General features: G+C 41.3%; 1 protein-coding gene across 1 annotated transcript in view; it reads right to left on the bottom strand.

Moving 5' to 3' along the window:
* Atp13a5 (ATPase 13A5) overlaps positions 1-23,141 on the bottom strand; it is a 124,631-nt gene that overhangs the window by 30,051 nt on the left and 71,439 nt on the right. Inside the window, exons 14-20 of the mRNA XM_004654259.3 lie at positions 22,048-22,198; positions 16,439-16,525; positions 15,690-15,846; positions 12,891-13,008; positions 4,814-4,938; positions 3,514-3,674; positions 549-665 (exon numbers count right to left, since the gene is read on the bottom strand). Coding sequence (XP_004654316.2) covers positions 549-665; positions 3,514-3,674; positions 4,814-4,938; positions 12,891-13,008; positions 15,690-15,846; positions 16,439-16,525; positions 22,048-22,198 — 916 coding nt within the window. The remainder of the gene's footprint in view (positions 1-548; positions 666-3,513; positions 3,675-4,813; positions 4,939-12,890; positions 13,009-15,689; positions 15,847-16,438; positions 16,526-22,047; positions 22,199-23,141) is intronic.

The raw sequence follows: 23,141 nt of genomic DNA, 5'->3' as shown, positions 1-23,141 counted from the left end.
GACTCTGTTAACAGATGGCTTCTGCCCCTAGCTTCTGACCCATAGATCTCCACCATACTGGCAGCACAACCCTACATAGCACTATTTTAAAGAAGGACACAGAAGACAAGATAAAAATGAATTTGAAAGTAAACAAAAGGGCTTTTGTTTCCTCCTGATATAATTTGACACTCTAGACAGAAAGGGAATGGAGCACAGTCTGACACACACTGGTTGCCTTAAGAGAGAGAGACACATGAGGCGAGCAGATGTTTGGATCTATCTGGAAGTTGTCCCAGTTGGGAAAGAAATGAAACTAGGATGGCTGAGATTAGACTGGCCACAAAGTGAGAGGATATACCCCAACTGAGAATCATGGGAGTAGGCAGTGTGGGTGGGGTCTGGTGGGCACAGTAATGGGATCAGAAGCTTTGTTTAGGGTCAACACTCCAAGAAGGAAGCTCAATGTCAAATTGTAAGATCATTTCAATGGCTGTCACTTTCAATACTTTCTCTGTGCTTCCCAAATATGAGAACAGAACAAAGCACATCATCTCTCCAATACTTACTTTTGGAAGCAAGCTGTAAAAATGCTGGTAGAGCACTTGGTAAGATTTCCCACTCATTGCAAAGTGGTAACCTTTTCCATCAGCTGCAGAATTGTTTCCAATATTAATGTAGGTTTCCTAAAATCAAAAGACATTATTTTTACACCAATTCTTAAGCAATGTCTCTGTTTTTCCACGTTTTAAGGAAGCAAGTGCATCCGTATTGCAACAAAGTGAGCGCCAGTCATAGAAGAAGGTGTAACTTGCTCATGGAATTTTCACCATAGGGAGAAAACTATCAAGATGCTCCCTGAAAGTGTGTGGACATATGGTACTCTGATGACGAGGATCCTTCCAAGGAAAGTAAACCTTGTGATGTCAGTCTACTGAGGAAGTACTCCCAAGGTACCTAGTAGGAAAGATCAGGAACCATTCTTTCCCCCCTCTGCCTCATGCATCCCTGTGCCTCCTAGGATCTCCAGCCATTCATTTGCTCAATTTCCTTGCTATAAAGTAGGAAGCTTATTTTTCTCAGTGTCTAACTCCTTTCTGTACCTGACCTCTGACCTCTCTCCATACGACACTAACAAAACAGGTGGCTCCTTTCGTCATGGTGCCCAGATCTTCTCTCACACCCTATATCCCACTGCACAGTGCCACCCCTTGCCAAAACCTTCCCTGGCTCCCTACCATTGTAAGTGACCTCCACTGCTCTCTGCTGTGCTCCAGCCCCACCTAGTATCCAGCTTGGGAGGAAGCACCTGAGGATACCCTGTAGTTCACTGCTTCAGTCACTGATACTGCTTGTTTTGTGTTTTACAAATCAGAGGGCCTAACATGTGTATTAAGCTCTAAGTTCAAATATAAAAATACAGGAGGTAAGAATATGTTATTCATTATAACAATGTATATCTGGGAAACACTGTATTTAGGGGCTGGAGAGGGGCTTAGCAGTGAAGGCACTTGCCTACAAAGCCAAAGGGCCCAGGTTCGATTTTTCAGGACCCATGAAAGCCAGGTGAACATGGGGGCATGTGCATAAGGAGTTCATTTGCAGTGGCTGGAGGCCCTGGCATGCCTATTTTCTCTCTCTCTTTCAAATATATATATATTTAGTTTTTCAAGATAGGGTCTCACTCTACTTCAGGCTGACCTGGAATTTACTATATAGTTTCAGGATGGCTTTGAACTCACCTTCCTACTTCTGCCTCCCGAGTGCTGGGATTAAAGGCATGTGCCACCATGTCTGGCTCAAATAATTTTTTTTAAAAAATATTTAAAACACTGTATTTGGAAGAAAATGTCTGATGGGCTGAATTGGGAAGCAAAGTAAATACAGTACTCCTTTTCCATGACCAACTTCCAGACAAACAACAAAATCCATGCTCTAAGCATTCTCAGACAGGAAAAGAACCTCTTTTGCTCATACTAGGAAGGGATAAAGAGGGAGAGGAGAGGAGAGGAGAGGAGAGGAGAGGAGAGGAGAGGAGAGGAGAGGAGAGGAGAGGAGAGGAGAGGAGAGGAGAGGAGAGGAGAGGCGAGGCGAGGCGAGGCGAGGCGAGGCGAGGCGAGGCGAGGCGAGGCGAGGAGAGGCGAGGCGAGGCGAGGCGAGGCGAGGCGAGGCGAGGCGAGGCGAGGCGAGGAGAAGAATGCTGAGGTTGTGATATACTTCTTCCAAACATCAGGACAGGTATTAAACCTACAAATGAGCATCATGAGTGACCTGTGACATGGTAAAGCCTAGGCAACACACACTGATGCACAAGTAAGCAAGGTCACAGGAAATCATCACTAGGAATCTGCAGAACGCCTGGAGAACTATCATCTTTCATAGTACATGAGGCTAAAGTTGAGCCAAATTGACCCACCTCTTCCCAGGGAAGAAGCATGACTGTTGTGTGCAGTTGTACGCTTTGGCACTGTACACGGTCTCCATCTGTACTGAACAGCGTGAAAGGCTGTCAGCCTGGAGCAAGGGAGCACTTTTTTTCAATTCATCCCTGAAGGGCCATTTTTTTGAAATAATACAAAAAACATGAGTATTACAACTAATAAAAGAATGTTAGACACATCATCTTCATAATAGGGAAGAGCAGCTGCCTTGCCAGGTGCACGTCGTAGGCACATTCCAAGGTGAATGGCTGTGGTGGTTTGATCAGGTAACCTCCATTATCTTGGGTGTTTTGAATGCTAGGCCCCCAGCTGGTGGAGTTTTTGGAATTAATGTCTGCTGGTGGTGGTGTATTGTTGGGGGTGGGCTTATGTGTGTTATAGCCAGTTTTCCCTTGCCAGTGTTTGGCACACTCTCCTGTTCCTGTTGTCCACCCGATGTTGGCCAGGTGGTAATGTCCACCCTCTGCTCATGCCATCATTCTCCCTGCCATCACGGAGCTTCCCCTCGAGTCTGCAAGCCAAAATAACCTCCCCCTTTTTTTTTTCCCTCAACAAGCTGCTCTTGGTAGAGTGATTTCTGCCAGCAAGACAAACCTGACTGCAACCATGGCCATGGGTTTGTGTGGACTCAAATAGATCCGGGCCTGGTTTCTGCTATACAAGTCACTATTGTGTGTCTTGGCAAGCTTACTTTCCTGAATCCATTTATCTCATGCATAAAATACAGAGCTTACCCAACTGCATAGAGTTATTGTGGCAATCACAAGAAAATATGGCCAAAAGTCAATGGCTCTCAGCCATGGATGCACTTGGAACAACTAGGAAACAAGGCAGATAGTGCCCCCCTCACCCAGGGGGTTCCAATTTAGTGTGCACAGACTGTATTGGCAAGCTTGACAACTGCCCCAGGTGATCATGATGTGCAGACGGGGTTACAAAGCATTATGGCAAACGCTTTTACAGATGGCAACACCCAGGACAGACATGAGGGTTAACTAACTGAGATGACTTCCAGACCTGAGATGCCTGTGCCATGCCAGGGATATGTCCCATCATCCCAGGCCCAGTGACAGGGCTTGTAACATTTGCTCACCATCTTCCCTGCACCAGGCCGTTGGGTCTCCACCAGCTGCCAGGTCACAGAAGCAGGCATAAGGTCTTCTGGTCCATTGGCTTCAACAATGATGACTTGGCTTCCAGGAGGAATCATCTCGGAGTTCTTTGCAACAGTGATGGCTGTTTGAAGATTGTCACCTAGGAGATGAAGAAACTGCTTGAAGTACAAACCTTCTCTAGATAGCTGGAACGGATTTGCTACTCCTCCTCTTTGTTTGGTATCAACTGGGGTGGCACTCTTTCCTTTTATATATTACAACCATTTGTCTTCCCTCTTACCCAAGACTGCACACTCCCAATGGGCAAATACCAACCTCAGCAGCTCTTAAACACGATATTCAGCATCATGTCCAGTCCACTGCATAGTTCCAAAACATGAATAAGTGAATTAAGGAGGAATGTTTATGCTCTGTGTAACTAACCCTCAAGTGGCAGATAGCTCTCAGTGATGAGCATATGACTCCAGGCTGAGAGTACAAGTCTGTCCTTGGAATCTGGATCCCAGTTAAGCAGAAGAAAACCGAGGGCCAGGTCATGCTTGGGTTTGCTGATCACACACTGTGCTTGGGCTCTTTACCCTGGACGACCAGACTGGACAGCACGTCCTTCATGGAGAGCTGTCACTGGGATTCGTGATGATAATATCATAGTAGTCCTGTACAAACATTTTCTGTGAACCAGTTGGCACTGCACAGATCCTGGGTAAAATGGGTGGTAGAGGGACTCGAGGGATGGCTCAGCAGTTAGGGCACTTGACTATGAAGCCTAAGGACCCAGGTTTCCATTCCCCAAGACCCACATAAGCCAGATGCTCATGGTGACACGTGTCTGGGGCTTGTTTGCAGTGGATAGAGACTCTGCTGTACTCCATTCTTTCCCTCCCGATCTGTTTCTTTCTAAGTAAATAATTTTTTAGAAAAAAGAAAAAGAAGTGGTGGTGAGCCAGGCAGGGTAGCACATGCCTTTAATCCCAGCACTTGGTAGGCAGAGGTAGGAGGATCACCATGAGTTTGAGGCCACCGTAAGACTACATAGTGAATTCAAGGCCAGCCTGAGCTAGAGTGAAACCACACCAAAAAAAAATGGGGGGGCGGTGGACAGAAAATGAGATATGGTTTTCTGTCTGTAAGGCTGTTGCTCCTGCTGGGAAGGGGCGTGGAGCACAAGGCCACCAGCGAGCGCTGGCTTTCTGCTCAGCCACACGAGCTTCCTCAGCTCATGCATCTTTGCCGTGTGCACAAGACACAACCCACTTAGGCCTCTAGAAACGAACATACCTGTGATCATCACAGTCCTGATGTTGGCCTCACTCAGTTCCTTCAAGACTGGCTTGGTTTCCTTTTTCAAGCGATTTTCCATTATTAGAAGTCCCAGAAATATTAACTCAGACTCCACTTTCTCCCTTCAGATTCAGAAAAAAAAAATCAATATGTATTCTGTATTCTCAACAGCCAACTTAATCTTTTCTTTAAAACGTTCATATTGTATTAATGTATAAAATGCACAGGTTAAAAAGAGAAAAATGAACCTAGGTGCTCATAACGAAAACCAGTTTCCATATCACCTCACCCTTTTTCTTCTTCCCAAAGATAATCACTTCCAGTTTTCAACTCTATGAGAAAGAGTGAGAGAGGAGAGAGAGAGAAGAGAAAGAGCATATGCGTGCGCGCGCGCGCGCGCGCGCGTGTGTGTGTGTGTGTGTGTGTGTGTGTGCATGTGGTCTCACGTGTCATTCCTCAGGTGAAGTCCACCTTTCTTGAGACAGGGTCTCTCAATGGCCTAGAACTTACCTAATTAGGCTAAACTGGCCCAGGGATCCACATGCCTCTGCCTTCCCAGTGCTGGTATTACAAGTATATGCCACCATGCCTGGTTTTTCTTTATGTGGTCCCAGAGAGCAAATTCAGGGGCTCATGCTTGCCTTGCATACTGACAGCTACTTCCCGAGCCCTCACGTCTATTTTTCAAAATAATGTAATCTTATAACTCCTCTATGGCTTTTTAAAAAAATCTAATCATACATATATATTTTTTTTCAAATTATTTATTTATTTATTTGAGAGTGACAGACACAGAGAGAAAGACAGATAGAGGGAGAGAGAGAGAATGGGCACACCACGGCTTCCAGCCTCTGCAAACGAACTCCAGACGCTTGCGCCCCTTTGTACATCTGGCTAACGTGGGACCTGAGGAACCGAGCCTCGAACCGGGGTTCTTAGGCTTCACAGGCAAGCGCTTAACTGCTAAGCCATCTCTCCAGCCCTAATCATATATATTTTTAATCTCCAACCTCACTGTCACTTTTTTCCTTTGACTTTACATTAAAAAAAAAAAAAAACTTTTAGCTGGGCATGGTGGTGCACTCCTTTAATCCTAGCACTTGGGAGGCACAGGTAGGAGGATTGCTGTGAGTTTGGGCCATCCTGAGACTACATAGTTAATTCCAGGTTAGCCTGTACCAGAGTGAGACCCTACCTCAGAAAAAAAACAACTTCTAATTTAACATGTACTGAGTATCTTCTGTATGCAATGCACTGCAGTAAGGAGGCCACCTATTGTGGCCCGCACTCGTCACCCCTGTCAGTATGTGGCCTCAGACAGGGTTAGTTTTCAGAATTTGAAAGTAGAGTCCTGTTGTGCTTCTATTACTTAGTCAGAACCTTCCTGTGAAATGGAACAAATTGTGGGTGGCTTTTTAAAAAGTAAATTTGGGATCAAGAGCTCCTTCTTTCTTCGTCCTTCATGGTTCATTTTTCTGTGCAGAGCAGGATGAAGCTTGTAGGGAGCAAAGGAGGGAGGGGGAAAGTGAGCTAAGGCGCCAATAAGTGTGCGTTCCCGTGCCGAGCCCTCGTGTCCACCTCAGTGTCCAGCTCCCACGGTGCACGGTGCTCTCGAGCGTGGGCCTTCCTGGGGATCTGCAGGACGGTTTTCTTCTCGCCATTCCTCACTCTGGCCGTGGCATCGGCAGTGGCTTCTGCTATCCTGCTAGTTCAGCTCTCGCTTCCCCACATATTTTATATCTTACAAAAATGTGTTGATATCTCTCATCTGTACATATTTCATTTATCCAATGTCTATTTTGGTTTTCTTCTTTATTTATTTTATAGACATAGACAGAGAGGAGAGAATGGGTGCACCAGGGCCTCGAGCCACTGCAAACGAACTCTAGATGCATGTGCCACCTTGTGCATCTGGCTTATGTGAGTACTGGGGAATATAGCCGCAAATCTTAGGCTTCACAGGCAAGTGCTTAACCACCAAGCCACCTCCCCAACCCTCTCCAGTGTCTTTTGATATTGGTTCTTTGTTATTATATCCTCTTCTGAATGGTGAATTTCACTTAGCATGATGCCCTCAAGGTTTAGCCATGCTGTCTCATAATGCATGAGTTCCTTCTTTATTAAGACCAACTGAGTTTCCATTACATGCATATCCTTTATTTTCTTGATTTTGTTAATTGATGGACATGCTGACTATCGTAAATAATGCTAAAAGGAATGTGGAAGTACAGATGCTCCTTGGAGATCCTGATCCTAATACATCTGGACATATCTCTAGAAATAAGTTTAGGGGATGTCTATATCATAGAATCATTCTCTTTTTAACTGTTTGACAAACTTCAGCATTATTTCCCATAGCAGTTGCACCATTTTCCATTCACCTTAATAGTATTTCTAGGTTCAAATGTAATTATCCCTCACACTAGGCATGAGATATCTCATTGTATGTTTGGTTTTCATTTCACTTATGATCAAAGAAGCCGAGTGTCTCTCTATGCACCTTTTTGCTATTTTTATGCGATTTTTTTTTTTTTTTTTGGTTTTTATGTGATTTTGAAGAAAGTCTACTTGGATCCTTTGCCCATTTTTAATAATTTTATTGCTTCTTATTATTATGTTCCTTATACACTGTGGATATAAATTCTTTATTAGATATGTGTTTTGAAATATTTTCTCTGTCCCTCATAAGCTATTTCCTTCCATTGTTTCTTCTGTTGTGTGGAAGTTTTAGTTTAATGTCCATATGCAAATAACATTAGTCCTTTATGTTATAGCATAAATATTATGGCCTGAATCTGTAATGTCCTCCACAGGCTCATGCATCAAACACTGGGTCCCCAGTTTTGGTACTTGGTGCTATGTTTTTTAATTTTGTTTAATTTTTTCTCAATTTTTTAAAACATTTTCCATGATTATAAAAAATATCCCATGGTAACACCCTCACTCACCCCCCTTTTCCCCTTTGAAATTCCATTCTCCATCACATCTCCTCCCCATCTCCCTAAGTCTCTCTTTTATTTTGATGTCATGATCTTTCCCTCCTCTTATGATGGTCTTGTGTAGGTAGTGTCAGGCACTATGAGGTCATGGATATTGAGGCCATTTTGTGTCTGGAAGGAGCACGTTGTAAGGAGTCCTACCCTTCCTTTGGCTCTTACATTGTTTCTGCCACCTCTTCTGCATTTTAAAACCTGTGGTCTCTAGGAGGTGGGGCCTAACTGGCAGTAGTAGGTCACTACAGTTGGGCATTTGAAGATTATGCCCACCCTAGTTTGGTCCCAAACCCCTAGCCTCCTGGCTGGCTGTCATATGAACAACTCTGCCTCATGCTGTACCACAGGGGACGGACGAGCTCTGCCCAGTCTTCGTTGCCATGATGTGTTCAAATCCCTCTGAAGCCACAAGGCAAAATAGACCGTTCCTCCCTTGTGTCATTTCTGACAGATACATGGTCAGAGTATTGCAAAGGTCATAATACAATATGCAGCAATTAACTGAAGACAGATTAAAGACTCATACATCAGACAGGAAAGTGAGCCTGGTAGAGGGAAACCTGAGGGAGTGTGTTCTTGAGATTGGTCTTGGCAAAGGTTTTATATTCATGACCCCAAAACACAGGCACAGAGCACAAGTGAACAAATGCTTTTACTTGTAGTTTACAGCTTTTCCTTCATGGGGTGCTTCAGGCGCTTTGGCCTCTTGTTATGCTACAGTGTTCCAGGGCCACATTGGCGGGACTTATACCACTCTGCTGCTAAGTTCCTTGTGGTGCTGGGTCTCCGGAGAAGTGCTTGTCTTGCTCTTCTTTTACTCAGATCTGAGCTCAAATGTCATCTCAGAGGACTTATGTGACCTCCCTATGCAAAATGGTACTGTGTGTCTTTAAGAGTTCTCTTGCTTTATTTCCCCCATCACAGCATTTAAGACTCAACAAGGGGGCAATATTTTATAACTTTATTCTGTCATCTGCTTTCCCCCATTAGGATCTTCATCTCTGAGGATGTGAACTTCACTGTGTTTACTCTGTAATTCTCTCAACATCTAACGTCTGCTAAAGGTCAGTAAGAATTTCATAAACCAACAAAGTGATGGATCTCTGAGTATTTCTCTAGATTTCAGTCTCAGATCATTTTATTTTAAGTTAGCTCAAGAAAGTCTTACATTTCCTTTCACAGCTTCTCTAAAAGAAGGTTTGATTTTTCTCAATAGAAAGTTTTATAAATTGCAATTTAATTCTATTTCATTTTACTATTTATGAATTTAGCAACTTCATATTAAGAAGGAATATGGGCTTCTTATATCCCTTGGAAAACTTATGATGAGTGAAAATGTAACACGTTTTTATTGTTTATATTTTATTAATGTCTATCTCACTCGTGGCTCTTACATGAGAAAGCACAGCTGCATTGGTAGGTGGCAGATGGGGTGCTGGCTACACTCCATTACTAGTTATGCAAATTTTTCATTCACACATGACCTAAACATTTGTTATTCAAATTTCTGTTTGAAAAAATTACAAAATCCCATGTGTTGTGAGTCTTTATGCTTGATAAGGAATACCTAGCATCTGGAATACTAAATCTGAGGATATAACTCATGTGTTTCAAACTGAGATTCCTGAATTTATTTCTTATTTTTTTGCATATGTGTGTGGCATCTGTGTATGCATATTTGCATGCATGTGGGTAGGTGGGCACATGTTGCAGTCAAGTTTGCACTACTGGCAGAAAACACCTGACCAAGAGCAGCTTGTGGGTAAAAAGGGTTTATTTTGGCTTACAGACTTAAGGGGGAGCTCCATGATGGCAGGGGAAAACGATGACATGAGCAGAGAGTGGACATCACATCCTGGCCCACATCAGATAGACAATAGCAAGAATAGAATGTGCTAAACTCTGGCAAGAGAAAGCTGGTTATAACACTGATAAGACTGCCCCCAACAATACACTGCCTTCCAGGAGGATTCAATTGTCAAATAACCATTAGCTGGGGACCTAGCATTCAGAACACCTAAGGTTATGGGGGACACTGGAATTAAACCCCCATATTCTGTGCCTGACCCCCATGACCTGTTAACTATACATAATATAAGTACAGTATATTAAGTCCAACTTTAAAAGCACCCGTAGTTTTTAATCAATCCCAATGATGTTCAAACATCCACATAGTCCAAGACCTTTTAACTGAGCCATAATACAAAAACAACAAAAACAAACCATAATGGCAGAGCATAAACATTCACACTGCAAAAAGATGGCATTGGGCATAGCAAAGAAACATTCAACCAATACAAGATTTAAATAGGATAAACATCAAACTATTTACCTTCATGTCCAACAACTCTAGACAGTGATAAGTCTCCAAGTCTCAGAAAATTCTAACCAGTGACAGGTCTCTGGAGTTCCAATTCTGCCCCTCCATCTAGGCTACTCATAGTCCTGAAAAACTTTATCCAGTGCCAACAGCTTTCCTTGGCAGCCACCTTGTAGTCCTGGCATCTCCACTGGGTCTCCACTGCAACCCACAGTTCATCCCCATGGCTTCATAGGGCCTCCATGCAGGTAATCGAATAAGTCGGCTCCACACTGCCCATGGCCATTTCCAAAATGCAAAACTGTGTTACAAATTCCAGGATCCTCATTTTTCTACATTTGTTATACTTCATAATACCAGTTGGTCTATGAAATTGCTAATCCAAGAGGGAATAAAGCAGACTTTGAAGAACAGGACACCCTTTCAGTCCTCATGCCCCTTGAAAAGAGTCTACGTTCTTCCTGTTGTCACATTGCAGGGCAACTGGCCCAAGCTCAGTGGAAGTAATCTCTCAAAGAATTGCAGCTGAATAAGCAGCAGTTTTGGCCCAAGGATTTTATTTCTACTGTGCCATATCCTTCTGTTTATACCAGTCCATTTCTATGCAATGCAACCCTGCATAAGTTCTCAGGACATGGACATAACGGCAAGCCTCTCACACAAACTGCCTCTAGCCCAGTCCAGGCAAAGCTCTTTCTCACCCTCATGAACCAAACCTCACAATCCATACTTCTTACTGCATTCATGTCTTTAAACTCTGAACAGAATAGTCCATCAACCTGTACTTACAGCACTCCAAGGTATCTCTTTGGCTAAGGTTTCAGATTCATTCACATTTTCCTGCAAAGCATTTCCAAGAGGCCAAAGCTAAAGTCAGGTTTCTAGTAGCAATAATCCACTTCTTGGTACCCACTTTACTCTTGCAGTCAAGTCCACTATGCTGGCAGAAAACACCTGACCAAGAGCAACTTGTGGGAAAAAAAGGTTTATTTTGATTTACGGACTCAAGGGAAAGTTCCATGATGGCAGGGAAAATGATGGCATGAGCAGAGGGTGGACATCACCTCCTGGCCAACATCAGAAAGACAACAGCAACAGGAGAGTGTGTCAAACACTGGCAAGAAGAAACTGGCTATAACACCCATAAGCCCACCCCTAACAATACATCCATGAGGATTCAATTGTCAAATTGCCACCATCTGGGAACCTAAGCACTCAGAACATGTAAGTTTATGGGGACATTGGAATCAAACCACCACAGCATACATGGACTTCTGTGCACAGGTAGGTGAAGCCCATAAGAAGGCCAGCTTCAAGTGTCTTTTCTCATGTACACCATCCACTTTTTTCCAATATTTATTATTTTGAAATAAAAGAAAGAGAGAAAGGAAGGAATTAAGGAATAAAGAAGAAAGAAAGAAAGAATGAAAGAAAGAAGAAAGGAGGGAGGGAGGAAAGGAAGGAAGGAAGGAAGAAAGGAAGGAAGAAAAGAAGAAAGAAAGATGAAAGACCATGCCAGGGTCTCCCTCCACTACAAATGAATTCCAGATATGCCACTTGGTTCATGTGGGTTCTGGGGAGTAAAACCTAGGCCATCATACTTTGAAAGAAATTGTCTTTAACTGCTGAACTATCTCTCTGGGGCCATGTGCTTCTTTTTGAGGCAGGGTCTCTCATTGGCCTAGATCCCACCAATGAGCTAGATTGGCTGGTAAATGATCCCTGTGGATCTCTTACCTGTCTTGGTCTCTCTGATGCTGGGATTATATGAGTCTGCAATCCTGCTGAGTTTTTTGACATACTCTGGGGAACAAACTGAATTCTTATGCTTGCTAGGCAAGCAATTTACCAGATGAGGTGTCTCCCTAACCCATTGCGATTCTATGATAGAAATGTCATGAGTGAAAGATTCCTTTAAATATCATCAAATCCTATATTTTATAGATAAGCAAATACTGTGTAAGCAATAATTATCTTACATAAAGTTTGGTTGAAGATAGCCACATTAAACCAAACATATCAATATTGTACACAATATGATCAATTACATAAAAAAAGAATCCATCAATTAGCAATATTAATATATCAGACATACACAATAATTATCAACTATTGAATTTTCTACACCATTTCTCTATTCCTTTTTCACAGATAATTTATGAACAACCTTTAAAAGCTGAAGAACACTGGAAGAAAAAGTCGTGTATAGATTATCATCTAATGATGGCAATTCATTATTTCAATGTAATTAAGAATATTAAATTTTATTTTTTATGAGAAATCTAATTTGCACTCATTAACACCCAGATCAGATTGAGGGCCATATAGTACTGACCTCAAAACATGCATGTATGCACACATACACACACACACACACACCTAAAGGAGTTTAGAAATCCTTCAAATTTTCATCTGTGTCCTCTAAGCCTGAGAGAAATTTAAGTAAATATGGGACATCTAAGTATGTCTAGCACATAATGCTCTAAGGAGGAAGACTTGGTTGCTGGGTATAGGAATGAGAAGTCAGATGAAGATGGGGATGATAAGCTGAGGGCAGAGATAGGAGACTTCTGTTGGAGAATTGGAATCCTCACTGCCATCTTTATTCACACACAGCGTTGTAGCCTAAGCCAGCCTTCCATCTCACCCACAACAGCTCATGTCCCGATCTGGGGATCTGAGCTGTCCATCTGTCTGCCTCCAGAGTTCTCTCACTTCATGAACACAGAGCCTTCCCACAAGCTGATTTCCAGTTCCTTACCTTTCTAAATGCCCCACATCAGAGAGTGTCTCCATCCTCAGGGTTTTATGGGCGAGGGCAATGACACGGAAGCCTTGTACAGTGTAATTCCTCAGCTCCTGAGGGAAATTCTTAGGTACTAACAGGAGAGGGAAAAGAGGGAAGTGAAAGATCATGTTAAAGCCTGCCCAGCTCCCACGCAACTCTGGGATACTGTCACTGTACTTTAACTGTCACGTTAGAAAACTCACAGGTCAGACGAAGGTCATGAGCAACATTACCAATGAGCTCACATTACTCAGATGAAAAAAAAAAATTACATGGATATGTTGTCATCAACTGTGCTATGCCCTGAAATTCTTGTGTTGAAGTGTAACCCTAATGTGACTATATTTGTTCATGGGAACTTTAGAAAGTAATTAGGTCTTGACGGTGAAGACTAATGAGTGAGATTAAGATGTGAGAAGATAAAAGAGATGATGATCACTCCACCATGTGAGAAAGCTGCCATCTACACACCAGGATAATAGCTCTTACCAAGAACCAAACTGTCCAGCACTTTGGTCTTGCACAGATAAGCTTTCAGAACTGTGAGACATAAAGTTCTGTTGTTTAAACTTCCCAGCCCATAGCATTTTGTTATAGCAGCCCAAGCTGGCCAAATGCAAGTTGGGTGTCAAATATAACAATTAGGTTCACTAAGGACAGGCCTCAAGGCTATGTCTACATGAGTGGAATCAGAGAAACAGACAATCTTCTAGATTGGCAGAAGAGATTGGTTATTGACAAACTATGGTACCCAGGCTAAATCTGTCTCACTACTTAAGTTTTGTAAATAAAGTTTTATGCTTTCACCACCCACTTGCTTGTTAATTATCCATGTCTGCATTGGAGCTACAGTGGCAAGATTGAATAGTTGATACGGACACTGTGGGGCCAGCAATACCAGAAATACATAATAAGTGGCTCTTTACAGAAATGTTTGCCCCTTGCATAGATGACAGATGATACAAAGTCAGCATTTGTGTGTTTTGGTAGGTCAACTGTGTGTGTGTGTGTGTGTGTGTGTGTGTGTGTGTGTGTATACACATAAGACTTCATGGTTTATAATGCAGCTGTAGGTATTAGATAAAACCAAATGTAATGTAATTGGAGATTCAATGGCTTGGGTGGTAAAACAACTCAGTTCTATTCTCCATTGTGCTCTCGGCTCATTTTATGACCTCAGTCATGTTAAATCTCTCCTTTGTACCTTACATACCCACTCATCAAATGGAAAGGTGGTTATTTACCTTGGAATATCTGTTATTCTAAAATATTCCTATAGGTGAGGCTATAATTTCAAGGAAACTTCTAGCTGTCCATTCTCCTTTTCTTTTTCTTTTCTTTCTTTTTTTTTTTGAGGGGGGGATAGTGAAAACTCAGAGGTCAAGACAGACAATTGAAAGAATTAGAAAGTCTGGCACAGAGGGAAAAAAAAAAGTCAGGTGACAGGTACGACACTCTCTGATAGAAAAGGACAACAGACACCACACTAAGGTCAACAAGACTCTCACCTTCACCCTGTTTGCATGAATGGAAGAAAACAGCACAAAGCCAAGCATGAGCTACAATTTAGGAATGAGTTCATGGAACTCATGAGGAAGATCAAAGTCAGAACATATATATTTTCAAATAAATATATATATATATATATATATATATAAATTATAAATACATATATATATATATTAAAAGGGCAATATATATACTTTAAAAGGTCTAGAGAGATAGTGGTTAAGGAGCTTGTCTGAAAAGCCTAAGGACCCAGGTTCATTTCCCCAGGACTCATGTAAGCCAGATGCACATGGTAGCACATGTGTCTGGAGTTCATGAGCAGTGGCTACAGGCTCTGGCATGCCCATTCTCAATCTCTCTTTCTCTCTAATAAATAAGTAAAAAGAAAAAAGAAAAGGAGGTTTTTTTCTCCTCCACGTGGCAATCAAACCCAGGGCTTTGTGCATGCTGGGCAAATGCTCTACCACTGAGCTTCCCAAATGGTCCCAGAAAGGGGTACTAATGGAGACATCAGAACAATTATTTGTAAAATGTAGAAGTCTGTGCACAAGTTGATGGCCACAGCAATCACAGGGATAATTTAAATGGAAATCAGGAGAAAAGGCCAATTTTACCCAAATAAACTCATTTGAATGCAACAACATTCTTATAAATTTGGCTGCTGCCTGGAAGGTGCACATGTTTATAAGATTCAAAAATAATGCAAATCATTTCAAAGCCTGGCCCACAAAGAAAAATTGCTGTGTAAATGATTAATTACTTTGCTCTAATCTCATCTAAGTTAGTCTAATCACTTGTTTTCAAAAAGATTTATCTTTAAAAATATATTTTATTTCATTTGGCTTGTCAGAGCCCTGAATAGCAGAGTGAACCCTGTCCCTTCTGCTGGGAGCACTCATGTTCTGCAGAGCTAGACAACTATCCAGACTTTGCCTTTGCTTTCCTCCTTCTCATGGTCTCTGGTCCTCTGGTTTGAGCATGACCCCTGTTGCTCTGCTCCCCATCTCCTGCCCTGGTGCTTCGCCATGGATGCCGTTATGTGGCTAGACCACAGCCAGATATTTTCTCCCTAGCTCTGTGCCTCACAGGGTCTTCAAAGCTGCCTCTCCCCACCCACACAATGAGCCACTTCACCTCGTTGCTTGTGGAGGTCTTCAGGTTCATACGCTTGGACGGTAGTGCAGAGGGAGTTTGCTTTAAGTGTTTAGCCTTTTAAACTATTTTATCTCTTGAGAAGGAGAGAGAAAGAAAAAGAGTCAGTACCTGTCTCAGATCTGCAGAACCTGGCCACCATCTCTGGGGCACCCTTCATGTACACTTGGTAGTGACGGTCCCCAGCCAGCTGAGCAACCACAGACATCCTCTGCAGGCTTGAGGAAAATGGGAACTGGCGCAAGACAGTGATGGCACTCACAGGACTCTACAAAGTCACCAATGAGAGGGAGCTGGTCAAGCTTTTAAGGGGTTCTCCTGCAAGGATCCCAGCCACGTTATGAAGTAGCATATTTGTCACAATACTTTTATCTTCCTACGTGATTTAAAGGTAATTTCCTCAGTAAATTGGTCTTGATTCAAACTGCTCTTAGCTGCCTAGTGAAATCCTCATTGCTTTCCAAGACAAACATACCTCCACTGTGACTGATCTCTTTCCCAGAAACAGTACTCACTCTCAGCTCCAGACTCCTGCGGCTCTTCTCATCAGCTTTTACCATAGCACTTGGTGCACTGTCCTGCACTGACTTGCACCTGTATTGATTGTCTGCCAGTCTGTGAGTTTTTCCACTGAAGAAGCCAGCATGTGGTGTTCTGAAATCTATGAAATGTTCTGGCATTCAGTGTGTATGTGTGGAGTGAACCAAAAAATGAATTGGGGTCTGAAGGAAAGACTAAATCAACTATAGAATTTGTTAGAATTAGGATAAGTAATGGATATATAAAAATATGTGAAAATCAGAGAAGTCTCACCACTGAGAAGTGGAAAGAATGTCATAATTAAGAGAAGAAAATCATACCTGACTGGCATTTGGTCCTGGTGTTATAATTGTGTTTGAATCTGACATGCCAAATTTGCAGGAGTCCGTACTGGAATCTTCTATTTTCTGTTATTCAAATGAATGAAAACATGTATGAGATTCCTTGGAGACAGACAAGAAGGAAAAAAATTTCATTTGTACAATATGCTAATATTTTCAAAGCCCTTTTGTATAGTTTTTCTTCTGCAATATTGACATTAATATCATCATTATCAAATTTCTGTTGTGTTGATCTACAGCATGGATCTCAATGAAGAATGCCAAAAATCCAATACTATTGTGAATGCAGTCTAAGTAGTAATGCATGGAAAAGTATTAGGTATAGGGAGGTGGCTTTCCCTGCAAGGCAGATAGATGAAATAAGAAAATCAATTTAGCACCTAGATAATAAAATTAGCAATATGGATGAGAAATTTGATGACATGAAGGAAAAATTCAGAAAAGAGAATTAAATTCTGAATAAAGAGGGATTAAAAGCAAAAATGTTGGAAATGAAAGAGCCACATGATATATACAGCAGAAAGCCTTGTCAATAGCCTAGATCAAGCATAAAACACTTATCAAAGATGGGAGACAAGGTTTATGAAATGTTACATCCAGACAGCAATTAAAAAACATCAAACATGACCACAACTTTCAGAAAGCTGGAGTAATCAAGAAAGCAAGCTGAAGAATCAGTGGAGTAGAAAAAGCTGAGGTAGAAATAAAGGCATGGAACAACTATTTAATGAAATTATGTCAGGAAAAATTATCAAACTTGAGGAATGGTATGTATGTACAAGAGGAATAACAAAAAGAGTATTCCAAGAAATACTGTCATTAAAGTTTTTAAAATTACAAAACATAAGAAAGACAACAATATTAAGAACTAATCATTGAGATAGGGGGATGGCTCATATGTTAAAAGCATTTTCTCATAGTTCCAATCCTAAACACCTGTGTAAAATAGGGTACAAAGTAGCATGCGTTCCTGTAATCCCAAAGACCCATGCAAATGGGAGGCCGAATCAGGAGAATCCCAGTGCTCATAGGTCATAAAGACTGACTCTCTCAGTAGAAAAACAATAAGAGAAATCCCATCTTAAGCAGGATAAATAGAGAAGGCCAACACCCTGACATTTCTCTTTGACTTTCACATGTGTCATGACATGCACACACCCTACACACACACACAAATATTAAAAAGAAGAAGCTACAAGAAGAAAGTAACCACTTAGTTGCTAAGGCAGACCTATCAGAATAGCATCAACCCTTTTGAAAGAAACCCTATAATCCAGAAAATTAGATGATATATTTTGAGCCCTGAAAATAGATAACTTTCATCCAAGATTGTTTTATCCAGCAGAGCAATTCATTAAAATTTATGGAAAATAAAGTTTTTTCCAAGAGACTCACAAAATAAAACATTTCATAATCACTAAGATAGCCTTACAGAAGATACTTAATGAAATTCTACACAAAGAAGAGGAAACAAGTCTTAACAGGAAAGCATTAAAAAAACAAAAAGAAAGAAAGAAATCCCATAAGAAGAATAGAGAAATAGAAGAGAACTAGGAGGGCCGGAGAGATGGCTTAGCGGTTAAGCGCTTGCCTGTGAAGCCTAAGGACCATGGTTCGAGGCTCGATTCCCCAGGACCCACATTAGCCAGATGCACAAGGGGGCGCATGCATCTTGAATTCGTCTGCAGTAGCTGGAAACCCTGGCATCATGCTCTCTCTCTCTCTCTCTCTCTCTCTCTCTCTCTCTCTCTCTCTCTCTTCCTCTTTCTCTGTCTGTCTCTCTCAAATAAATAAATAAAAAATAAACAAAAAAAATTAAAATAAGAAGAGAACTTGGAAAGAATCAGACATGTCCAACTCAGTAAGTGAGCAAAATCCTAATATGAAAAAGGGAGAAAGAAAAATACAGGACTGGGGCTAAAGAGACAGCTTACTTGTTAAGGTATGTGCCTGTGAAGCCTATGAACCCAGGTTTGATTCCCCAGTACCCACGTAGGCTAGATGCACATAGTGGCAAATGTATTTGGAGTTTGTTTGTAGTGGCTAGAGGCCCTGATGCACCCTGTGTTTTTTCCTTCCTTCCTTCCTTCTTTCCTTCCTTCCTTCCTTCCTTCCTTCCTTCCTTCCTTCCTTCCTTCCTTCCTTCCTTCTTTCCATCCTTCCTACCTTCCTTTCTTCTTTTTTTCTTTCTCTCTCTCTCATAAATAAATAGAACAACAAAAACAAGGACAGGTCAATGGTCTAGTGGATAAACAATTTACCACTCAAGGTAAAGGACCCAAGTTCTAGTCCCCAGATCCCATATAAAAAGGTAGAAGCCACAGTGGTCTTCTGTAATCTCAGCATACTGAGGTGGGAGGCAGAGTCAGGGTAATTTCCTAGAAGCTCCTGACAAGCAACAAAGAACAACAACAGCAAAGGGAGAATCAAGAGAGGGAGAGAGAGAGAGGCACACACACACACACACAACAGAGAGACAGAGACAGAGAAATATGCCTCAAATAAGGTGGGGAGGCAAGGAGTGACTGGATAATTATTCTCTAACCTCCATGTGCATGCCATGGTACACAAATACACATGAGTGTGCACACACATGAACACACACAAAGAAAAGAACAACAAGAAATCAAAGCAACCAGGAAGCAAACATACTTATGAGTTAGCAAATATCTCTTGATCATAACTCTATCACTGATTTCATCACTCTAATTCAAAGATGCAGGCTAGTTGATTGCATGCAAGCACAAGATACAACTGTTGAAAAAACACACACCTCACTGACAAAGACACACAAGACTAAAAACCAAAGAATGGCAAATTTTATACTCATCAACTAGAAGCAGAAATCAGGTAGTAGTAGCCACTATTGCATCTTTCAAAGTTGAGTTCATAACAAAATTAGTAACGAGGGATTTAAAAAAGTCTCTACATATTACTGAAAGAAAGCATCTGTCAAGAAGATTAACTATTTTAATGTTTAATATCTGTGAGGGCATCTAATTTGATAACACAAATGCTATTGAACATAAAAGACAGATAGGTCCACATACAATAATACTAGAGCATCCAGACCAGAAATAAAAGTCAACAAACAAACTCAGAGTTAAATTGTGACAGATCAAATAGATTGGATGGACTTAACAGACATATACAGAATAGCCTATCTAACAGCAGCAGAATATGCCTTCAGGCCCTTGGAACTTTCTCAAAAATAGGTCACATTTTAGGGCACAGAGCAAGTTTTATCAATTAATAAGCTTGTGCTATTTTTTTATCTTATCAGATCATAGTGGAATAAAACTAGAAATTAATATCAAGAGAAACTACAGAGATTATGCAAATACATGGAGGCTGAATAATACATTCTTGAATGATTGGTAAGTAGTTGAAAAATCAAAACGGAAATTAAAAATTTTTAGTCAGATAAAAATGAAAGTACAATTTATCAAAACCTTTAGAATACAGCAAATTCTCAGGAAAGTTTATAGTGCTGAGAGGTTACAAGTAAAAATCAAGGAGAGTGCAAATATTAATGATCTCCTTCAATGTCTTGGGAATACAAGAAATACCAAACACAAAAGCAGTAAATGGAAAGAAATTATAAGGATCAGAACAGAAATTAATACAAAGAATAATACAAAATGTCAAGGAAACAAGGAACTGATTCTTTGTTGTAGTCAGCTCCACATTTCTGGGATGAACTTCCAAACAGACACAAAGGCTAATGCAAGGATGCATAGCTGGTGAAAGTGCTAAGAATAAATTATTATTGTGTGCTCATCTCAAAGCAGGACATTTATACCACTCTAAGGCTCATGGAACATTATGGAAGGGGGGGGCAAGGAGAAATGTTGTTGTTTGAATGTAAAATATTCCCCATAGACTCATGTGTTTGAACCCCCAGTTGGCAGTGCTGCTTAGAAGCTGTGAAACTTTTAGGAAGTAAAGCCTTGCTGATGGAATCCTGTGCGTCCCTGGAGAAGGGTCTTGAGGTATCACAACCCATCTCTATTTGTTGCTTTTGCTCTTACTTGCTCCCAACATATGTGACAACATGACACCAGCTCTCTGTTTCTGGCATATTTTCCCTATCATGATGACAAGTTAAGCTCTTTTCTGTCTTTAAGTTGCTTCTATTTTGTCCCATAAATGAGAAAAATAACTGATAAAGGAGGACTGTGGAATGCTCTTTTATTGGATATGTCATGCATTATACCACGAACTCACAACAGCAATGATTTCCTGCACAAGAGTGAGCCTGTCAACATTTCATCAGAGAGATGGGTGTTAGTGGCTCACCTGACCCTACTCCTCCCAGAGTAGCTAAAGTAATCCAAAGCAGAAAGAACAATGTTGGAGTTATCACAATACCTGATTTAAAATCATGCTATAGGACCACAGATGGCTTTTGCACCCTTGGTTAGGTTTATTCCTAGGTATTTTTCGCAGCTATTGTGAATGGAATTGCTTTCTTGATTTCATGATTGACATGTTCATTATTGATATATACAAAAGCCACCACATTTTGTACATTGATTCTATGTCATGATACTTTCTTAAATGTTTACTGTGGCACTATTTAGAATAGTTAAGCTATACAATCAGCCTAGATGCCTGTCAACAGACAAGTGGATAAAGATATTCTGGTATAGGACTGGAGGGATTGTTCAGCAGTTAAGGCACTTGCCTGCAAAGTCTAAAGACCTGGATTCAATTCCCCAGGGCCCACATAAAGCCAGATGCAAAAAATGAAGCATGTATCTGGAGTTTGTTTGCAGTGGCTGAAGCCCTTGGCATGCCTGTTCTCTCTTTCTCTCTCATAAAGCAATAAAATATTTTTAAAGATATTGTGGTAGATATGAAAAATGGAGTTTTCTTGACCTCTAAAATGAAATTACATTATTTTTAGTAAAAAAATGGGTTATATGGGGATCATATCAAGAAAATGAGTTAAACTCAGACAAACGAATATTGCATGTTTTCTTTCATGTGTGTAACCTAGATAACATGTGACATGAAAGTAGAAAGGGGACTATTGGCAGAGAAAGGTACTAATGAGAAGGGAGAGGACAAAAGAGGGTAATGATGATGAAAATGGTCAAAGTACAAAATATACTTGAAGAATATGGTCACAGTGAAATCCATTACTTTGTATAATATATTCCAATAAAATTTCCTTTATTGTGTGCACAGGTACCATGGCACACACATGAAGCACAAGCTGGGGGTGTTAGTCCTCTCTTTATTTTCAACTGAAAGGGCCAAACTATCTGGCCTGTGAGCTTCCAGATTCTCCTGACTTGACTTCCCATTGTCATGAGTGCATTGGGATTACACACCAGTGTTACACTGTGTGTCCAGTTTTACATGGGTGCTGGGGCTTTGACTCCAGGAATCATTGTTAATCAATAAGCCATCTCTCAAGCCTCAGTAAAAAAATGAAGTCTATATTTAGAATGACAATACATTCATAATAATGACTAATAACAATCTATGAATGTTTTCCAGAGCTTAAAGTTAAAAAAACTTTAGTGCTCCTGGTGAGGGTCCTTCGCATTTTCATTTGATTGGATTGAAGATCAACTTACCCAGGCAGTGCCTTCAAACATTTTGAGGTCCAGAGGGTCTCCTTGAATGGTGCCATCAAGAAGAATGAGAGAGTGGCAGCTGACCATGGCTGCACACAGTGGGCCCCATGGCACAGCCTTGCCTGAGGCAAAGCTGTGGACAGCTTGAAACCTGGTAAAGAAGATAGCAAGTTAAAGTCCTAGGCAAAACCATTGCACTGTTGGCCCTCATTTAGCTCCCTGGCCTGCTCTTTAACCTTGAAGGCCTTCAGTGGCTTCCTCATATTCTAGAACAACTTCATAAACTGGTTCATAACCCCTTTGAGGTTGAATAAAGAAATGTGGGCATTGTTAAAAATATAATAACAAAAAATTTCGGAGTGTGCAACAAACAAAAATTAATTTAAAACTAAACCATGAAAAAAAGGACTTCCATGCAACATGGTGGCTTAGAAGCCATTGCAAAGCAGCTTAGGGAGGGATTTAAGCAAAACCCCAGCAAAATACAGTCGTGTTCTGAAAAGTGAAGGGGCATAGGTTATTTTTAGACACAGTGAAGAAGCCGCAGAGACCAAGACCCACCAGAAAGGAAGAAAAACGGTCAGAGTCCCACTGAGGTGATTGTGACCTGCGCACACATGTCAGCCTGGTGTAGTCCCCCAGGCACGCCAGGCAGCGGTAGCAACAGAGGCTAAGCAACAGATTTTTACACTCCTTCAGCCTTCTTGCAAAGTTAAGAAATCTGAAGGAAAGACAGCTGAGATAACTAAAGAACTATTGAAAGTGCAAGCAACTGCAGAAGTCTGAACTCTCCCATCCCCCACCATCAGAACCACGAACCTCCAGCATTCAGCCCCCAGTGGCAGCGCAGCCAGCAGAGCAGATCACAGGTGCAGCTGCACAGCACAACACAGAGGGATCGAGGTGGGCACTCAGCACTGGTGAGATTAGAAGCCACCCCCAAGGGTAACGAGGCTGACTGACATCAAAGAAAAAAAAAAAAAAAACAGGTACACAGTTCCTGCCAGAGCTAATCTCTCTTATCTCTCTTTCCTTGTGAGGGTAGGTTACAGGGTATAGATTCTTGGTTGGCTTTACCATTTTCAAATAACCTA

Source organism: Jaculus jaculus, chromosome 5 (genome assembly GCF_020740685.1).
Source record: "Jaculus jaculus isolate mJacJac1 chromosome 5, mJacJac1.mat.Y.cur, whole genome shotgun sequence".
NCBI lineage: Eukaryota > Metazoa > Chordata > Mammalia > Rodentia > Dipodidae > Jaculus > Jaculus jaculus.
This window is presented reverse-complemented; position numbering and strand designations above follow the sequence as displayed.